General features: G+C 31.8%; 1 protein-coding gene across 1 annotated transcript; it reads left to right on the forward strand.

The window, feature by feature from the left end:
- The first annotated feature begins 10,622 nt into the window (after positions 1 to 10,622).
- LOC120076019 (tubby-like F-box protein 8) lies at positions 10,623 to 15,055 on the forward strand. The gene is made up of 5 exons (XM_039029797.1): positions 10,623 to 10,965; positions 11,850 to 12,298; positions 12,412 to 12,499; positions 13,171 to 13,303; positions 14,020 to 15,055. The coding sequence occupies exons 2-5, from the start codon at positions 11,951 to 11,953 to the stop codon at positions 14,741 to 14,743; spliced, it is 1,293 nt and encodes a 430-aa protein (XP_038885725.1). The 5' UTR covers positions 10,623 to 10,965; positions 11,850 to 11,950; the 3' UTR covers positions 14,744 to 15,055.
- The last annotated feature ends 836 nt before the right edge of the window (positions 15,056 to 15,891 follow it).

Genomic DNA, 15,891 nt, shown 5'->3' on the forward strand with positions numbered 1-15,891 from the left:
AAAATTAGATTCAATTTCGAGGGAAAGTAGTTAATTTTGAATTGGAATTAAGAGATGAATGGTTATAGATGGGTTTGGAGTTATTGTCAAAATTAAATTCATTTGGAGGGGAAATAGTTAATTTTGAATTGGAATGAAGAGAATGATGGTTAAAATGGATTTGGAGTTATTGTCAAAATTAAATTCAAGATTATATAGGCTGATTGTTGGTTCGTTATAGAGTGGGAAGAATGTAACATCTCGTGTATTCATAATTTTGAATTAAATTCACATGAATTTATCTCTTCCTCCCTCTCTTTCCCCCTCACGCGCGACACACTTCCCAAATTCTCTCTCTCTCTCTCTTGTCTTCACGAAGCGCCCCCACTCTCTGAGATTTTTTCCTCCCCATCGTTCGTCCCTTCGCCCAGCAGCCGCACTACCGCTCGCCTCCAGCCAGCCGCCGTGTCATCTGCCAGATCTGAGCATGCCGCTCATCCACAGCCACTAATTCACCGCACAAATTTTCTTTCCTTCGTCATTGTTCTTGTTGGATTTTGGCTTTGGGATTGAAGTTGGTGTGGAATTTATTAGCTGTTTGGCGAGTCGATTTTGTTGGCGTCTTCGGCACAGTTTGGGAACGTTAAGTTGAGTGTTGTTAGTGTTTGATTGCTTGAGCTAGTCTTGGAATTTTGACTCGAGGTAAGTAATCTTACTACTGGAACCGCCTTTGAGATAGGCGTTAAGATTAAGGATAATTTTGATGGTTCTAAGATTGTATAAATCATGATGTCTGATTAGAGAGGAAATATAATCATATGATTGTCATGTTTGATGTATGTGATAAGAATGAGCATGATCTTATTTTATAAGATATTTTACAAGGATGTATGAGTATGATCTATATATTATTTGACATGTATGAGGATGAATGATCTTTATATTATGATTTATATATGAGACTTTATTCTATGATGCATGCTATTTATGACAGTGATAGTTACCCTCTACCCATAGTTAGATATTCACTAGAGGTGGTGATCTCCTTCGGGATTTCACCATAGATTTATGTTTCCTTCAGGATTCACCAGAGGTTTGTGTTTCCTTCGGGATTCACCAGAGGTGGTGTCTCCTTCAGGATCCACCAAGGTTGTGTCTCCTTCAGGATTCACTAGAGGTTGTATATCCTTTGGGATTCACCAAAGGTTGTTTCTCCTTCAAGCTTCACTAAAGGTTTTCTATCCTTCGGGATTCTCTAGAGGTTGTGTCTCCTTCAAGATTCACTAGAGGTTGTGTCTCCATTAGGATTCACTAGAGGTTGTGTTTCCTTCAGGATTCATTAGAGGTAGTGGGTACTTCTAACTACGGTATGATGAGTTTAGATGTTAATTTATATGTGTTCCATGAATATTAAGGGTGTATGTTCGTCCCACGAAAGGTTAACCTCTAGAGGACATGGATATCTAGCCTGATCCCGGTAGTGGGTTTACTTACTGAGTATTTTATACTCATCCTTTCTCATGTTTATGTTTCAGGTAAGAGTAGGGACGCATCGGCGAATGACAAGCGGAATCCGTGATCGAGCCACTGGGATCAGTCTTATGCTTTCGTGCATGTTTTTGAGATTTCTTTTCATGCTTTCAATTTTAGTCTTGATGTTTAGAACTCTTCATTTTGGTATTCATTTTTAGACTTGCAGTTTTCTAGATTCGTTTTCATGGTTATGGGTTGATGCGTTATTTTATGAAGTGAAATTATGGATGAAATGCGGTGATGGAAATGCGTTGAGCAACAAGCTTTCTCAGCAGAATCCAAGTATAAATTCCACTGCATTTCCTGGTAAGTCCAGGGTCGAACCTAGGGACTTGGGAAAACGATATGCGGTGGTAATTTTCAAGAAAACTTTGCAGTAACCAAATGATCAAATAGTTGTTTGATTTGTTGTTTGCGGTAATAAAAATAAACAAATGCGGTGAAGTTTCGAAAAGAGTTAATAAAACGGAAGATGCGATGAGTATGCAATGAACGGGTTGAGAAGGGTTCGGCTAACACTTCCTAGGATGCGTTCATGTTATGCGACTATGCAACACATATACAATAGGAAACCATCTCTCGATGTGAATGCTACGTCTTATAATGCTAAAACGCATGCGATATATGCGATGAGTCTATAGGACCTACACATAAGCCTCTATTCTTATCCATGTGATGACAAAATGACACACACACAAATAAGGCGACCACATAATATTATAACCTATCTCTAGGGTGCATGCGATGCAGGTTGGCAAACAGAGCTTATCTCTAAGTCTCTATCTCTTGTTTATGCAGATCTAATCTTGCTCTTTCGAGTCTAGATTCTAACCTAGCTCTCTCAAGTCTTAGGTTCTTTCTTTAGACTCTCTCTCGAGTAGTTCTAAAGGGATATTAGGCACAACATAAAACAAAATAATCACAAGTAATGAAGATCCTAGGTCACGTTAGCTTAGATCTTCTCAACCCATTCGACAAGTTTAGCTATTCATGCATGCCAAGAGAGTGAACAGATGTAAAACAATATCTTCCATTGTATAAATATAAAGTTGAAATATAAAATAACAATGCAAGAAGAGAATAAAGAGCTTGGTAGCAATCTCTTGCTTCCCAGGCTTTTACACTGTTTTTTCTACTCTGCTCAAAAGATAATCTCGCTCTCGCAAGAGTCGGCCCGCTCTCTGCTTTCCACGCCTCCAGGTTCTCTCTCGAGTTGCCCTGAGCGATCTTCCGGCGTCTCTTCCCTTCTCTCGCTCCGCCTTCTTAAAAATAAAAGAAAACTATGAACAAAAACTTGCTGAACTAGCTGAACCAGCTAAACCCCTTTTCTGAAGGATTCCTTCGGTATTTATAGAGCTTGGGGGTGAAAGGCAGTTTCTCTCTTATGATTGCACAGATGGGATGGCTTTAATTCTCTGACTGATGCGCCGAATATTTATCAACGAAAACCTGAGTGTACTTGTTATCATTAGCGGCTTGTCAACTTAATTCGGATTTGACAGTCATCAGCTTTCTGTTCCATTGTGATTAATTATGCTTTTCACCCAGATGTGCCCACCAAGTTGCACCGACTTTATGCGACAATCCTTCTTGAGCAGATGTTTGCGAGCACAGATCATCGTAAAGCCTTGCAATAACGTTGCGCTCGACCGTCGATTTCTTGTGATCGCACTTTCCGCCTTGCGTCAACGCATATTCTGCATAAAAATACAAAAATTAATTGTTTCTATGCGATGAACGTATACGACCGCAATGTTATGAACTTAATGCTTTTTAGACGCAATCTAACATATTTTATCAACACAAACCTTCATTGTTTAATAACTTAGCACTATAATTACGTACATTTCTGCCCATTATTATGGGTACCTTGTTATTTGGATTTTTATGATCTAGTTTTAATGAAATCTTTTAAATGACTTTATTTATTTGGCATTTATTTCGCTATGAAAAAGTGTCATTTTAAATTTCATGCATACATGTGTATAGCAACGGCCTAGCTTGAGTCCTAGGGAGTCGGGTCATTACAGTAACAACTAAGCGTAATTTTAGATCAAGCACGATATTTTTGAATAAATTTTTGTTTGAATGTGTCTTTATACCTTGCTTGAGATGAGCAAGAATTAAGTTAGGGGTGTTTGATAACTCGCAAAAAAGGTTATAATTCATAGCTTAACTTAAGCTCGTTAGTAGATTTTTAATGTTAATTATCCTATTTTGTAGGTATCAAGTAACTAAGAGATAGAATCAAGAGTTTGGAGCCAAACAAGAATAATTTGAAGCAATTTAGAGTCAATTTGAGCATCCGGACTTCAAAGGAGTAAAAATGATCAAACTGCCTTGACATGAGCATCGCAACGCTCATCAATCCTTTAGCCTAATGCTAGCACAACGCTGAAAGGCAAAACATGTAAAAATAGGGCACTCTCACAACGTTGTCCTTAATGTTGCAATGCTATGGGTTTTGACGGAGTCTCCAGCCATCCGCGCGCATGCCTTTTGCGCAAGCCAATCTCATGTCAACATCGCACCGCCCATCCAGAGCTCGAGGACCAGCTGTGTAGCTTATTGATATCCTAAATTTTTAACTTTGTTTCAATAATGTTAAAGTATATAAAATATCCCTAAACTTTGTACTTTGTTTAAAAAATATAATTAAATTTTGAAGAGTTTTATTGATATCCTTCATCTTAAAAAAAAAAAATACACATATCATTAGTTTTAACAAAAATTGTTATCTCTATTGTTTCAAAATATACCTCTTGACTTTCAAAATTTTCATTGATGATCTTAAACTTAAAAAGAAAAGTTCAAAAATACCTGTATCATTATGTATGGAAGAAATCCGATAGCACATTATTTCAAAAATACCATTGAATTTTAAAAAATTGCATTAATACCCTTAACCTTGGGGACAAAATATTTAAAAATATTTTTAACATTAGTATATAGACAAAAACCATTTATTTACATTTCATTTAAATCTTTTGTTTCCCCTATCTCCTCTGCTTCAATCAATAACTTAACACTTTTCCATTTTCACTCTTTTCTATTTTCACTCTCTTTTTTAATGCTCTCTTATTTGTATCGATAAAGTCTTTGCTGATCATTTTTGTTGTTCAAATTTGTTTATTTGTTGTGTTCAATTAAGAATGTTCCCAATTATCAAATGATATTTATTTGTCTGCCCTTTTTATATTTTGTGATGCATTGTTTTGCTGTGCCTGAAATGAATATTTTGATTTTGGACTTTGTGAGATCGATGTAAAAGGATTTTATGTTATAAGCTAAAATTTTGGTTTGTTTGGTTATTGTCAGAGAATTGGTGTAAAAATTGGACAAATGAGGACAAAAATGAGAACACATATATCAATCGTTTTTAAATTGCTTATTTCCCAATTAAAGATAACTTCAAAAAAATTAACTATATTAATTGTAAGAGCAATTTTTCCTCAACTTTTTTTTTTGTTTTGAAAAGTCAAGTGTATTAATACAACCATTGAAAGTTCAGAACTATTAAGTAGTATAAACTGATTTTTGTAGATCTACTAACTATAAGGGTATTTTAAAACTTTTTTTTAATGTTTAATTAGGATATCATTGAAACTTTTGAAAGTTTAGGTTACTTTCGAAATAAAGTATTAATGGTTTTTATCTAAAACTGACAGATCATTTTTACCATGTCTTAAAAGTTTAGAATGTCTTTTAAATTTTTAAAAGTTCAAGAGTATTTTTTAAAATAAAAAGATATTTTCTAAAATTTAGCTATAAAAAGTGGTACACTTCTTGCTTAAAAATGATGATTTTTTTTTTTTTTTTCATAATGACAAGTGTCTAATTATCCAAATTAAGGTCCGAATGGGCAAAAATATTATACTATTCAACCTTCATAACAAGTGGACTGGGAATGCAGTTTATCTGATAATTTATTTAGATTATTTAATAATGACCTTGTTCGAAGAATAATTCTATTTGTTTTAAATTATTTATATAATTTCTGTCGACTTACCAATTTATATTATATTTATGTTTACTATACTAGTTGAAACCTTGTGAATTTAATATTCATTGTAGTTTTTTTTTTCTCATAAGGATTCATTATATATAGTTTTATTAAACTTGAAAATGAAACAATTTAGTTACATCATTTAGTTATAATTTAATATTCATTGTGTGTGTGGTTGATATGTTTTATAATAGTTTTTTTTTCCTTTTTGAATAGGACTGCTAGTGGCTTTTGGGTTTGAAATATATTGAAAAGAATTAGAAATTCCTTTCTAGAATTTGTAATTGTCTTATCTCATATATATTTTCTAGATTATTGTAATCCATGACTTTCATCCATTATTGTCATCTATTGATATAAATAAAAAAAAATATATAAAAAAAAAAGACAAAACCTCAAATTAAAAGTATATACCAACATAGGTGAGTTTGATTTGACCTAGTCAAGTGAAAAATGATTAGAAGTTTTTTTAATTATGAAATCATGAACCTATTAGATTTTATGCTTGCAATTTCTTTTTAATATCTTCATGGTACTCTTGGTAAAACTTGTAGTACTCTATAATTTTTCTTTCTAAAATTATCTGTAAGGACAATGATCCAACATATATACTTTCATAATGATATCGTCACTCTAGATATAAATTCTTATGATTTTACTTTTTTTTCATCCCAAAAGATCTCATATTAATGAAGATAGTTATCTACATTTGTATACCCATGATCATTCCTCATTTAGCCCAATGTGAGGCTTTATTCATAATCCCAATAATCTTTCTCTCGAACAAAGAACCACAAAGCCTACCATCAAATAATCATTTATCTGTCTAACTCTTATTTTGGCCAACCCCTCTTTACTAGAGCACACCACCTATCCCAATAGAGTTCAACAACGAATCACACCATGATTACTTTCAAGGTTCTATTACATTTTTGTTCGACACTTAAGGATTATATACCGACATGGCTAAATCAAATAGCATGGGCCTGATACTACTTGTTAGGAACAACAACCATCTATAAACTTCTCATAAACACTCCCTACAGTAAGAACTATTCAATTTAGAGTGTGTTTGGAATACATTTTCAAGTATTTAATTTAAAAAATAAGTCATTTTGAAATAAATTGAAGTATTTGACAACTACTCAAAATAACTTTTCAAGTATTTTTTAATCAGATTTTATCAAAAAAATATTTAAATAAAAATAATTTTTTTAAAAAATACTTTTTTTTTATTAAGGCAATCCAAACATCCTTAGACAAGTCTAACAATGAAAACTGAGTTTTTTTTTTCCCAAAAAGAAAAAACACGTGGCAACATTGGAGAAGTTTTTGCTAACGTACGTCGCTCAAAAAAAAAACGTTAACGTGCGCCAACAAAACATGATGGGAATCTGCGAATCTCGTAGAAATCTAGGGATAAAGATATGAGCCGGTTGGCTTGTCGGGTTTTCCTTTTCTTCTCTTTCAAAGTCAACCTTCAGGGGTAATTCAGTAATTGCACATTTTCCATAAATAATTAAAACTCATTGGGAAAATTAAAATAATAATAATAATAGGATTTTTCGGCTGTTTGAATTATATTTTATGTGATGAATTGGGACAATTATATTGGTTGATTCAATTTAAGATGATGTGTTTTGAAAAAGAAAGATAAATTTCACCGCCTAAGATCAAAGTGTATCAAGAAGAGGAGAAAAAATGACAAAAACAATACAAAATAAAAATCTTTTAAAAAATAAAGTAAGACAAATAAAAATAAATTTAATAGTTTTGATTGGGGTGTTTAGCATGAGATAGAGATGATCATAGAAAAATCTCAACGATTTTTTTGGTTTGTAGTAAAATAGATTTATTTCAAATTTGTTAAAATCCTTTTTCAAAAACACGTTAATTTCACACCTATCCTATTAACTTTTAAATTCTTCTAAAATCGGGTATAGTTCTTTTTATGAATATTTAGTTTTCAATTTCATACTTTAGAAATAAGATTTATTTTATATATCTATTTATTTCTCACATAATCAAATTTATTTTATAATTTTCCTGAGTTGAATGCATCATTTTTTTAAAAAAAAATATTATATCGATGATTTTTTTTAAAAAAAAAAACTATTTTTCTTGATATTTTAAAAATTAATCTATGACAAACAAAATATATTATTCTAAATAATTATTTAAAATTTAAATTAGAAAAAAGTTATTTATAAGTCTAATTTAGTTATTATATCTAAAATAAGATGTTTTTATATTTATTTACCAAACATTATGACATATTTTTTCAAGTTTAAGCTGAAATTTACCAAACAACAATTTAATTCATTTACAATTATTATAAAAGTTAGAGAAACCCATATATGAAGACATAAATTTGAAAATGAAATATAAACATAAATATATATATATTTGATTCTAAATTTATCAATTTAGATTTTAATTCTATTGTAATTAGAGCAATGAATTAGAATCACAAATTTATTGATCACTGCCGCATAATATAAGCAGATAGTTCAAAATGTACTTAGCAAAATCATCCCTAACCCATAATATAAGCTTGTAGTTCAAAATGTACTTGATAATATACTCACAAATTAAACAATGATATAAGAGTACTTTATATATATATATATAGGGATAGACATCAAACTTTAGACTTCATGATTGATACTATAAATTTATGTCACTTGAGCTATACTTATACTGACATAATATAAAAGTACTTAATAGTACGATAGTAGTTAGAACCTAAATATTTTTGCTGAATCTAAATTTATTTTAATTAATATATCAACATAAATTAGGTTAGCTTTTGTGTATTTACTATTTTATAATATTATATAATGTGTATAAATTTTTGCAAAAAAAAAAAAATAAATAAATAAGTTTTTTTAGTACAATAATTGTGAGGGATCAAACATTCAACATTTGGAGAGAAAAGTCATATTAATTACCATTGAGCTAAGTTCACTTTGATAAAATGAACTGAGTTAATAGTTTGATATACTATATTTATCGTATTTTTAAGTTTTTAAATTTAAAATTTGACAACCTAAAATTATTATAATAATTTATATTATTTGGATCACACAGCTTAAAAAGTATTTTAAAAAATAAATTTCCCGAACAAATATTCATAGAATTTGTTTGATCTAAAAAATATGAAAAAAAAAAAAAACAACTGAAACCACCCTTACATAGTTAGTAGAGATCAAATAAGATTCAAACCAAATAAACTTTAAACCATGAATTTTTTATTTTTTATTTTTTCCTTAACATCTAATTTCGAGATCAATAATATAATTTTTATTATAATTAAACTATACTCATTTTGATCATTTTTTATTGATATGCATGAGAAATATCCTCTTGTTAATCATCCTAGTATTGATTATTTTTTCAGAAATATAACAAACTAGAAAGAAATTTCCGTTAAATTACTATTTCAATATCTAAATTTATGTCAAATAGGTGATAACTTTAACAAGTGTCAAATATAAATCTTTAAACTTTCCATTTTATATTTAATAGATCTTCAAACTTAAGTATTTAATAAATTCATAAATTTTTTATTTTGTGTGTAATAAATTTCATAATTTCTAATTTTTTTTTGTTAACGACCCTTGAACTATTCAACATTTTTTAAAAGTTCATAAATGTATTGAACATAAAATTGAAACTTTAGAGTTTTAGTTGACACAAAATTCTATTTTATATCTAATAGATTTGTTAATTTAAAAAATATCGAATAAGTCCTTAAAAAAATGTTAGAATAAATCAAGGACATATTAGACACAAAATAGCAAATTGAAGAATCTATTTAAATATTTTTAAAGTACAAGAAGGTATTAGATACAAATATAAAAATTCAGATGATCAAATTTGTATTTGAACTTATTTTTTAAATATTAAACAAGAGTGGTTAGTTGTGGTGTTTGCTTTTTGGCTTTTTTTTCTTAAATATTAAAAGTCCATAGGAACTGTCACATACACACATATAATTTTTACAGAAAATGTAATCAAGTTGAAAAATGAAAACTAAAAAGAAAAATGATTTATTTATTTATATAATATTATAGACAAGTTTCAATTGTATCATAAACTTAGCAGGATATCGGTAACAAATTTATAATTTCATTAATTTAAGCTCTTGGTATAAATAAGTGCTGCAATTTTTATTCATTGTTCAGTTTGTTCTTAATTCACCCATTAATTTTATTAAAAATCTTTCAGAACTCATAAATTCTAACAAAAGTTAAATCTATGAAAAAACTCAATCAATGCACAAAATTCATCATCAAACAAATCTCTCAAAACTCATCAATTTTATTAATATAGTTTTGGTCTGATTGATAATTATTTCATTTTTTATTTTTTGTTTTTGAAAAATAAATCTATTTCCACTCATTTCTTATAATGTTTTGCATTTTTTAGTATAATGATTGAATTCTTAATCAAACTCAAAAAACAAAAACAAATTTTTAAAAGCTACTTTTTTTTTTTTTTTAATTTTCAAATTTTTGCTTAGTTTTGTAAACTATTGGTAACTAGTAGATAATAAATGAAGAAATTTGGGAATGGAAGAAGTATTTATAGACTTAATTTTTAAAAATAAAAACTAGAAATCAAATAATTCCAAAAAAAAAAAAAACCTATGTAGATGAAAGTAACAATATACATTTTTAAGTTTTAAACGATGTACCAAACAAAAGTTTATTAAAAGAAAACAAATTAAAACACAAAGTGTAGATAAAATTGAAGTTTATAATAAAATTTGACAAATTCAAGCTAAAAATTGATATTTTTTCCAATTAAATTGTATAAATTTTTAAGGTGTAGAGATTACAGAAATCTAAAATAAATAAAGTTCATTAAAATGATATATAAATCCATATTGCATTTATTTAACACAGAGAATAATATTATTGATTTGTTTATTTCTTCGAGCAAACACAAAGAACAATATTCTAAATCCAACATAAACCGTGACAAATGAAATCAAAACCCTGATTAAATGAAAAAAAACAAAACAAAGCAAATCAAAATCTTCCATTTAAAATTTGAGTAAAACAAAGCAAGCAACCAGCTTATTTTATTGCGAAAGAAAAAAAAGTTTTTCTTTGTATTATTATAATTAATTTTCAGTTCAAGAAAAAGGTAGTTTGTTGTGAGAAATTGGTTCACGCGTTGGATTTAATATAAGCCTGCAAAACTTGGGTTCTGTATCAGCCACATAGAGAGAGGAAGAGAGTTCTTATTCTTTAAGAAGCTACAAAGAAGAAGACCCTGAGCTATTTCTTCTTCTTTTTTTCCTTTTTTGTAGTCCCGTTGTTCTTCAATCTAATCTTCTACCGTGGGTTTTTAGTTTTGGATTGTTGGGTTTTCATCCCCATCTACAGATTCTTCTAATATCTTCATTTTCAGGCTTGTATTTTGCTCATCTTCAATCGGTAGGTTTCTTAGCTTCTAATCTTCTTTTGGGTTTCTTTTCTTTTTTACTTTTTCCCTATATTATGGTTCTTTTGTGTCTGTTTGTTGAAGCTCTCTAATGGGGTTTCTTAGCTACTAGCTCCACTGTCTAGGGTTACTTTCTAACTACAATGCTTTCTCTACCCTTTTATTTTTAGGTCTTGTAACATTTCCTTACTTTTTGGCTTGTGTTGGCCATTTCTTACTTTTGTGTATTTGTTGCTTCAAATTTCCATTTAATTTCTGTGCTTGGGGTTTCTTGTGGAAGCACACTTGGTGAGGAAATGGATCATTGACCTCTGTGACCAATTGGGTTCTTTGTGTTTGTGGACCTTTTTTTAAAGTTCTCCTTTGGGTTTGTTCTGTTTTTCAGGGTTACCATTTAGTTGTAACTTGTTTTTGAATTTGATGCTGCTATTTCATTTTTTGTGTTTTTTAATCTATTGATCAGCTGATTCCTAGCTTTGTAACTCTTGTTCTGTTTGCTTGAATGATTTATGGGTGTCTGAAATTGGTTAAGCTGTTTCTGAAACTCACTTGTGACCAGAAGAGAGATCCAGTCTTCAGAAATGTCACAAACTCAAAATAGTTGCATAGTTTGGTTTGTTTGACCTGTTGGGTTTTGCGAGAAAAGCTCTTTGCTTGCTATGTTCATCATATCAAGTGTTTCAAACTGATAAACTATTAAATTGTATTCAAACAACAAAATTTTTGGTTCACATCAGGTCTAAAATCCATCATTTTGTGTCTTTGAGGTTCGTAGAGTTTTCATGATAAAATCTCTTTTACATGTTTTTGTGTTCCCTTTTTCATTGTTTTTTCAATGTGATGAATGACATTCGAATGTTGTCTCTTTGATATGCAGTTGATGGTGTATGTTGTGGTTTCGGTTATATTTTAAGGGGCATCTAGTGTGTGACGCAACATTGAATATACGATAATCAGGGCTTTGTGACACATCCAGTGATGTCGTTTCGTAGTATAGTTCGTGACGTTAGGGAGGGGTTTGGAAGTTTATCCAGGCGTAGTTTTGAGGTGAGACTGCCTGGTCACCAGCGGGGTAAATCTCATGGATCAGTCCATGATTTGCATGACCAACCTCTGGTAATTCAAAACAGTCGTTGGGCTAGCCTCCCACCTGAGCTATTGCGGGATGTAGTCATGAGATTGGAGGAGAGTGAGAGTGTGTGGCCTGCTCGCAAACATGTTGTTGCTTGTGCTGCTGTTTGTAGGTCGTGGAGGGAAATGTGCAAAGAGATAGTAAAAAGTCCCGAGTTCTCTGGAAAAATCACCTTCCCTGTCTCCTTAAAACAGGTACAAAAGTAACAAAGCGTTTTCCATATTTGTAATTCTTTTCACCCATATGTTGAATGTAGAAAGGCATTGAAGTGTACCTTTTGTAATTCTTAATTCAATTCTCTTTGCAGCCAGGGGCTCGTGATGGAACCATTCAGTGCTTCATTAAGAGGGACAAATCTAATTTGACTTATCATCTTTACCTTTGCCTTAGTCCTGGTAAGCTTCTCTTTCATGGTTTATGTATCTGTTTGTTTCTCTTTCCTCTTGCATCATATGGATTTAAATACTTTTAAACCAAAATTGTTCATTAGGATCTAATCGTTGAGATACTTGAGTTTCATTCTCTGTTTGTGTGCGCATGTGACTCATTTCAATATATGATGTTGCCGTAAAGTGTGTCAACTGGCTTCCCACCATTTACCGAAAAAGTTCTGAATTTTTGAATAAAATGTGCTGCATTATTTTGTCTGTCATATCAGCTACATGTATTTTAACATTTTGCTTTTATTTTAAATGAATCACTTCAACCTTTTACACCACTCAGCTGTTATCTAAAATGGGAGAACTAAAAGTAATCTAGAGATGTGAATCTTCTTTTTTATGTTCATGTTATCGTTACATACCAGTCTTTGGATATTGGATATTTTACGAAGTAGTTCCACTATTAGATGATGAAATCTTTCATATGTCTGCATATTTTATGATGGAGTTTTGCTATTGGATGATGAACTGCAAAATCTGAAAATATATCTGGATATTTAACAAAGTACTTCTGCTTTTGGATGATGAATGCTGAGAATATTAAGATATAAAACATGCATGCATGCATACATACATACAGACACATATATTCTTGAATCTGTCTCTAAATATTGATATTATTGCAGCTTTACTTGTTGATAATGGGAAGTTTCTTCTTTCTGCCAAAAGAACAAGGAGAACAACGTGCACTGAATACGTGATCTCCATGGATGCAGATAATATATCAAGATCAAGCAACACCTACATTGGAAAACTAAGGTAGAATTAGTTGTCTCCATCCAAGTTCCTTGATACTCTTAAGATATCATCAATTGTAACCTTCTTTTCCACAAGGTCGAATTATGCCATGCTGAATGCTTATAAGTGTACACTCCATATGGATCTTATTCAAATAGAGAGTTCGGTAAATTGAAATTCAGGATAATTTTAATTTGAGATATAAGACTTACAGTTCTAATATTGAATAGTTCAAGAACTCCCTCCTCCACCCCCACTTGAATAAAATAAAATTATTGGAAAAGATTGAACGAGTGGCCTGATTTTGATTCGATCGTCTTGTCAAATTCATCTCCTTTATATTAGTCAGGTTTCTCATATTAGGGAAACAGTCCCAAAATATTGAGGGGTGTTTGGTCCAAGGAATTAGAGTAGGAATTGAGGGGAGTGGAGTTGTGAACTCCACTCCTTGTTGCCCAAGAGTTTGAATCCCACTACTAAAAAAACATCAATTTATACCTCATTAAGTCCTTACACTGTGGGCCTCAAGAGTTCACAACTTTCTAAATTTCATCCCTCCGAAAGATTGCCATACATCTCTTATGCAAACAGGAAAAGAGCATCTTGTGGCCTTCACTGATTATTTGCATCAGTTAGATTGAATTATTCACCTCGAAATGTTTTCTTGTAGAATAGTACCTAGTTACATTTGCATCTTTCTTTCAGTTTGTTACATGGATCTGTTCTCTTCATTTCAGGTCAAATTTTCTTGGGACCAAGTTCATTATCTATGATACACAGCCTCCATACAACAACGCCCAGATTTCCCCACCTGGCCGTAGTCGTAGATTCTACTCGAAAAAAGTTTCTCCAAAAGTCCCAACTGGTAGCTATGACATTGCTCAAGTCACTTATGAACTGAACGTTCTTGGCACAAGAGGCCCCCGAAAGATGCACTGCACGATGCACTCCATCCCTGCCTCATCTCTTGAGGCTGGTGGTACTGTTCCAGGCCAGCCAGAGGTTGTCCCTCGACTCCTTGGGGATTCATTTCGAAGTATATCATTCTCCAAGTCTGTCTTCAATTCTACAGAGTTCAGTAGTTCCCGTTTCTCTGACATTGTTGGCCCTCGAGACGAAGATGAAACGGGGAAGGAGAGACCATTGATTCTTAGGAACAAGCCGCCACGGTGGCATGAGCAGTTGCAGTGTTGGTGCCTTAATTTTCGGGGGAGAGTAACCGTTGCCTCTGTCAAAAACTTTCAACTGATAGCTGCTACAGAGCCTTCTTCCACAGCTACAAACCAATCACAGCCAAACCAACATGCCCAATCTTCCCAATCCGACCATGACAAGATCATTCTTCAATTTGGGAAGGTTGGGAAGGACATGTTTACGATGGATTACCGATATCCATTGTCAGCATTTCAAGCTTTTGCAATCTGTTTGAGCAGCTTTGACACCAAATTGGCTTGTGAATAAATGAAACTAGAAGTCCCATTGTGAAATCGAGGGGTCTTATGATGGTTTCTTTCTTCTTTCAGATAGAATGTGTTTGGTTGTATGCAGTGACTGTAAAAAATCATCATCCTGAAAAATTTGTATAAAAGTGTGTGCACCCTAAAGAGATTTCTTTCTCCCCTGCCCTCCCGCCCGACCTCGCTTTAATACCTTTTGCTTGGTTTTCTGTTTGCTAATCAACAAATGTTCATTGAATGTTAGGAATGTAAGCATGGTTCCATATCGACCTGCATCAAAGAAGACAGTAAAACCTGTGCAGAGGTCCCTTCAAAAGGAGAGTGCATTAGAACAAATCCATTTCACTTTGTTAAAGTAAGTGTACATAAGGCTGAAATCCCACATTTTTTTTTTCTGGGCGAAGTTATGATTCAAAGTTCAAACCAGCAATAATTCAAGTCTCGTCATTGATTAACTTTTCCAAGGAAGCTTTTGAGCAGTGACATGAGCACAGCCTTGGCCTTTCCTTTTCTCTTTTGTTTTTTCAGTGTCTTTATTTACAATAGCAGCTCTACCAAATACCATTTGATTTTTGCAATGATGATAGTGTGGGACGTTGCAAATGAGGATTGCTTTGTGTGGAGGGATTTCATCTCGCTTGATGAGCATGGCCCCTATGACCTGGGGTTGGAAAATAACCATTTCATCTTATTGTTTGTGATTGTTGCAAAACTTGTCAACTGTAAATGCAAAGGTGTCAAGTTTTAGTTTTAATATAGGTGATTGGAAAAGGGTTGTCATTCCCCAGAATTTGGAGTATAAATCTTCTCAAGTACTGGAATTGATTCACCCTGTCTTTGTTTAGAGATTTGAAACCATCCAATTATTTATAAAACCCATGTCAATTAATTTTTGATAATTCTCCCTCGTGGTTTCTAGTTTAGCTTACCCAGCGGAAATAAGAAAGATGGAGTAGATAGAATTTCTTTTCCATTGACTAATCGGGAATGAGATGGAGAATGCATTCTCTATTCTTGTTCTTATTTCTCCGTCCTGATTATTATTATTATTTTGACATATATGTTCAAACACACTTTTTATAATGTTTAAATTGTACTTTTTTTAAGGTTGTTAATGGTTAATTTTCCTACATTCAAATGGATTAATTGTTA

This window comes from Benincasa hispida, chromosome 4 (assembly GCF_009727055.1).
Source record: "Benincasa hispida cultivar B227 chromosome 4, ASM972705v1, whole genome shotgun sequence".
Taxonomy (NCBI): Eukaryota; Viridiplantae; Streptophyta; class Magnoliopsida; order Cucurbitales; family Cucurbitaceae; genus Benincasa; species Benincasa hispida.

Bases quoted from the DNA above. Each gene is read 5' to 3' on its own strand.
- LOC120076019 (XM_039029797.1), top strand. From the start codon at position 11,951: ATGTCGTTTCGTAGTATAGTTCGTGACGTTAGGGAGGGGTTTGGAAGT. The intron at 12,299-12,411 runs GTACAAAAGTAA...TTCTCTTTGCAG, and splicing joins TCCCTGTCTCCTTAAAACAG to CCAGGGGCTCGTGATGGAAC. The intron at 13,304-14,019 runs GTAGAATTAGTT...TCTTCATTTCAG, and splicing joins ACCTACATTGGAAAACTAAG to GTCAAATTTTCTTGGGACCA.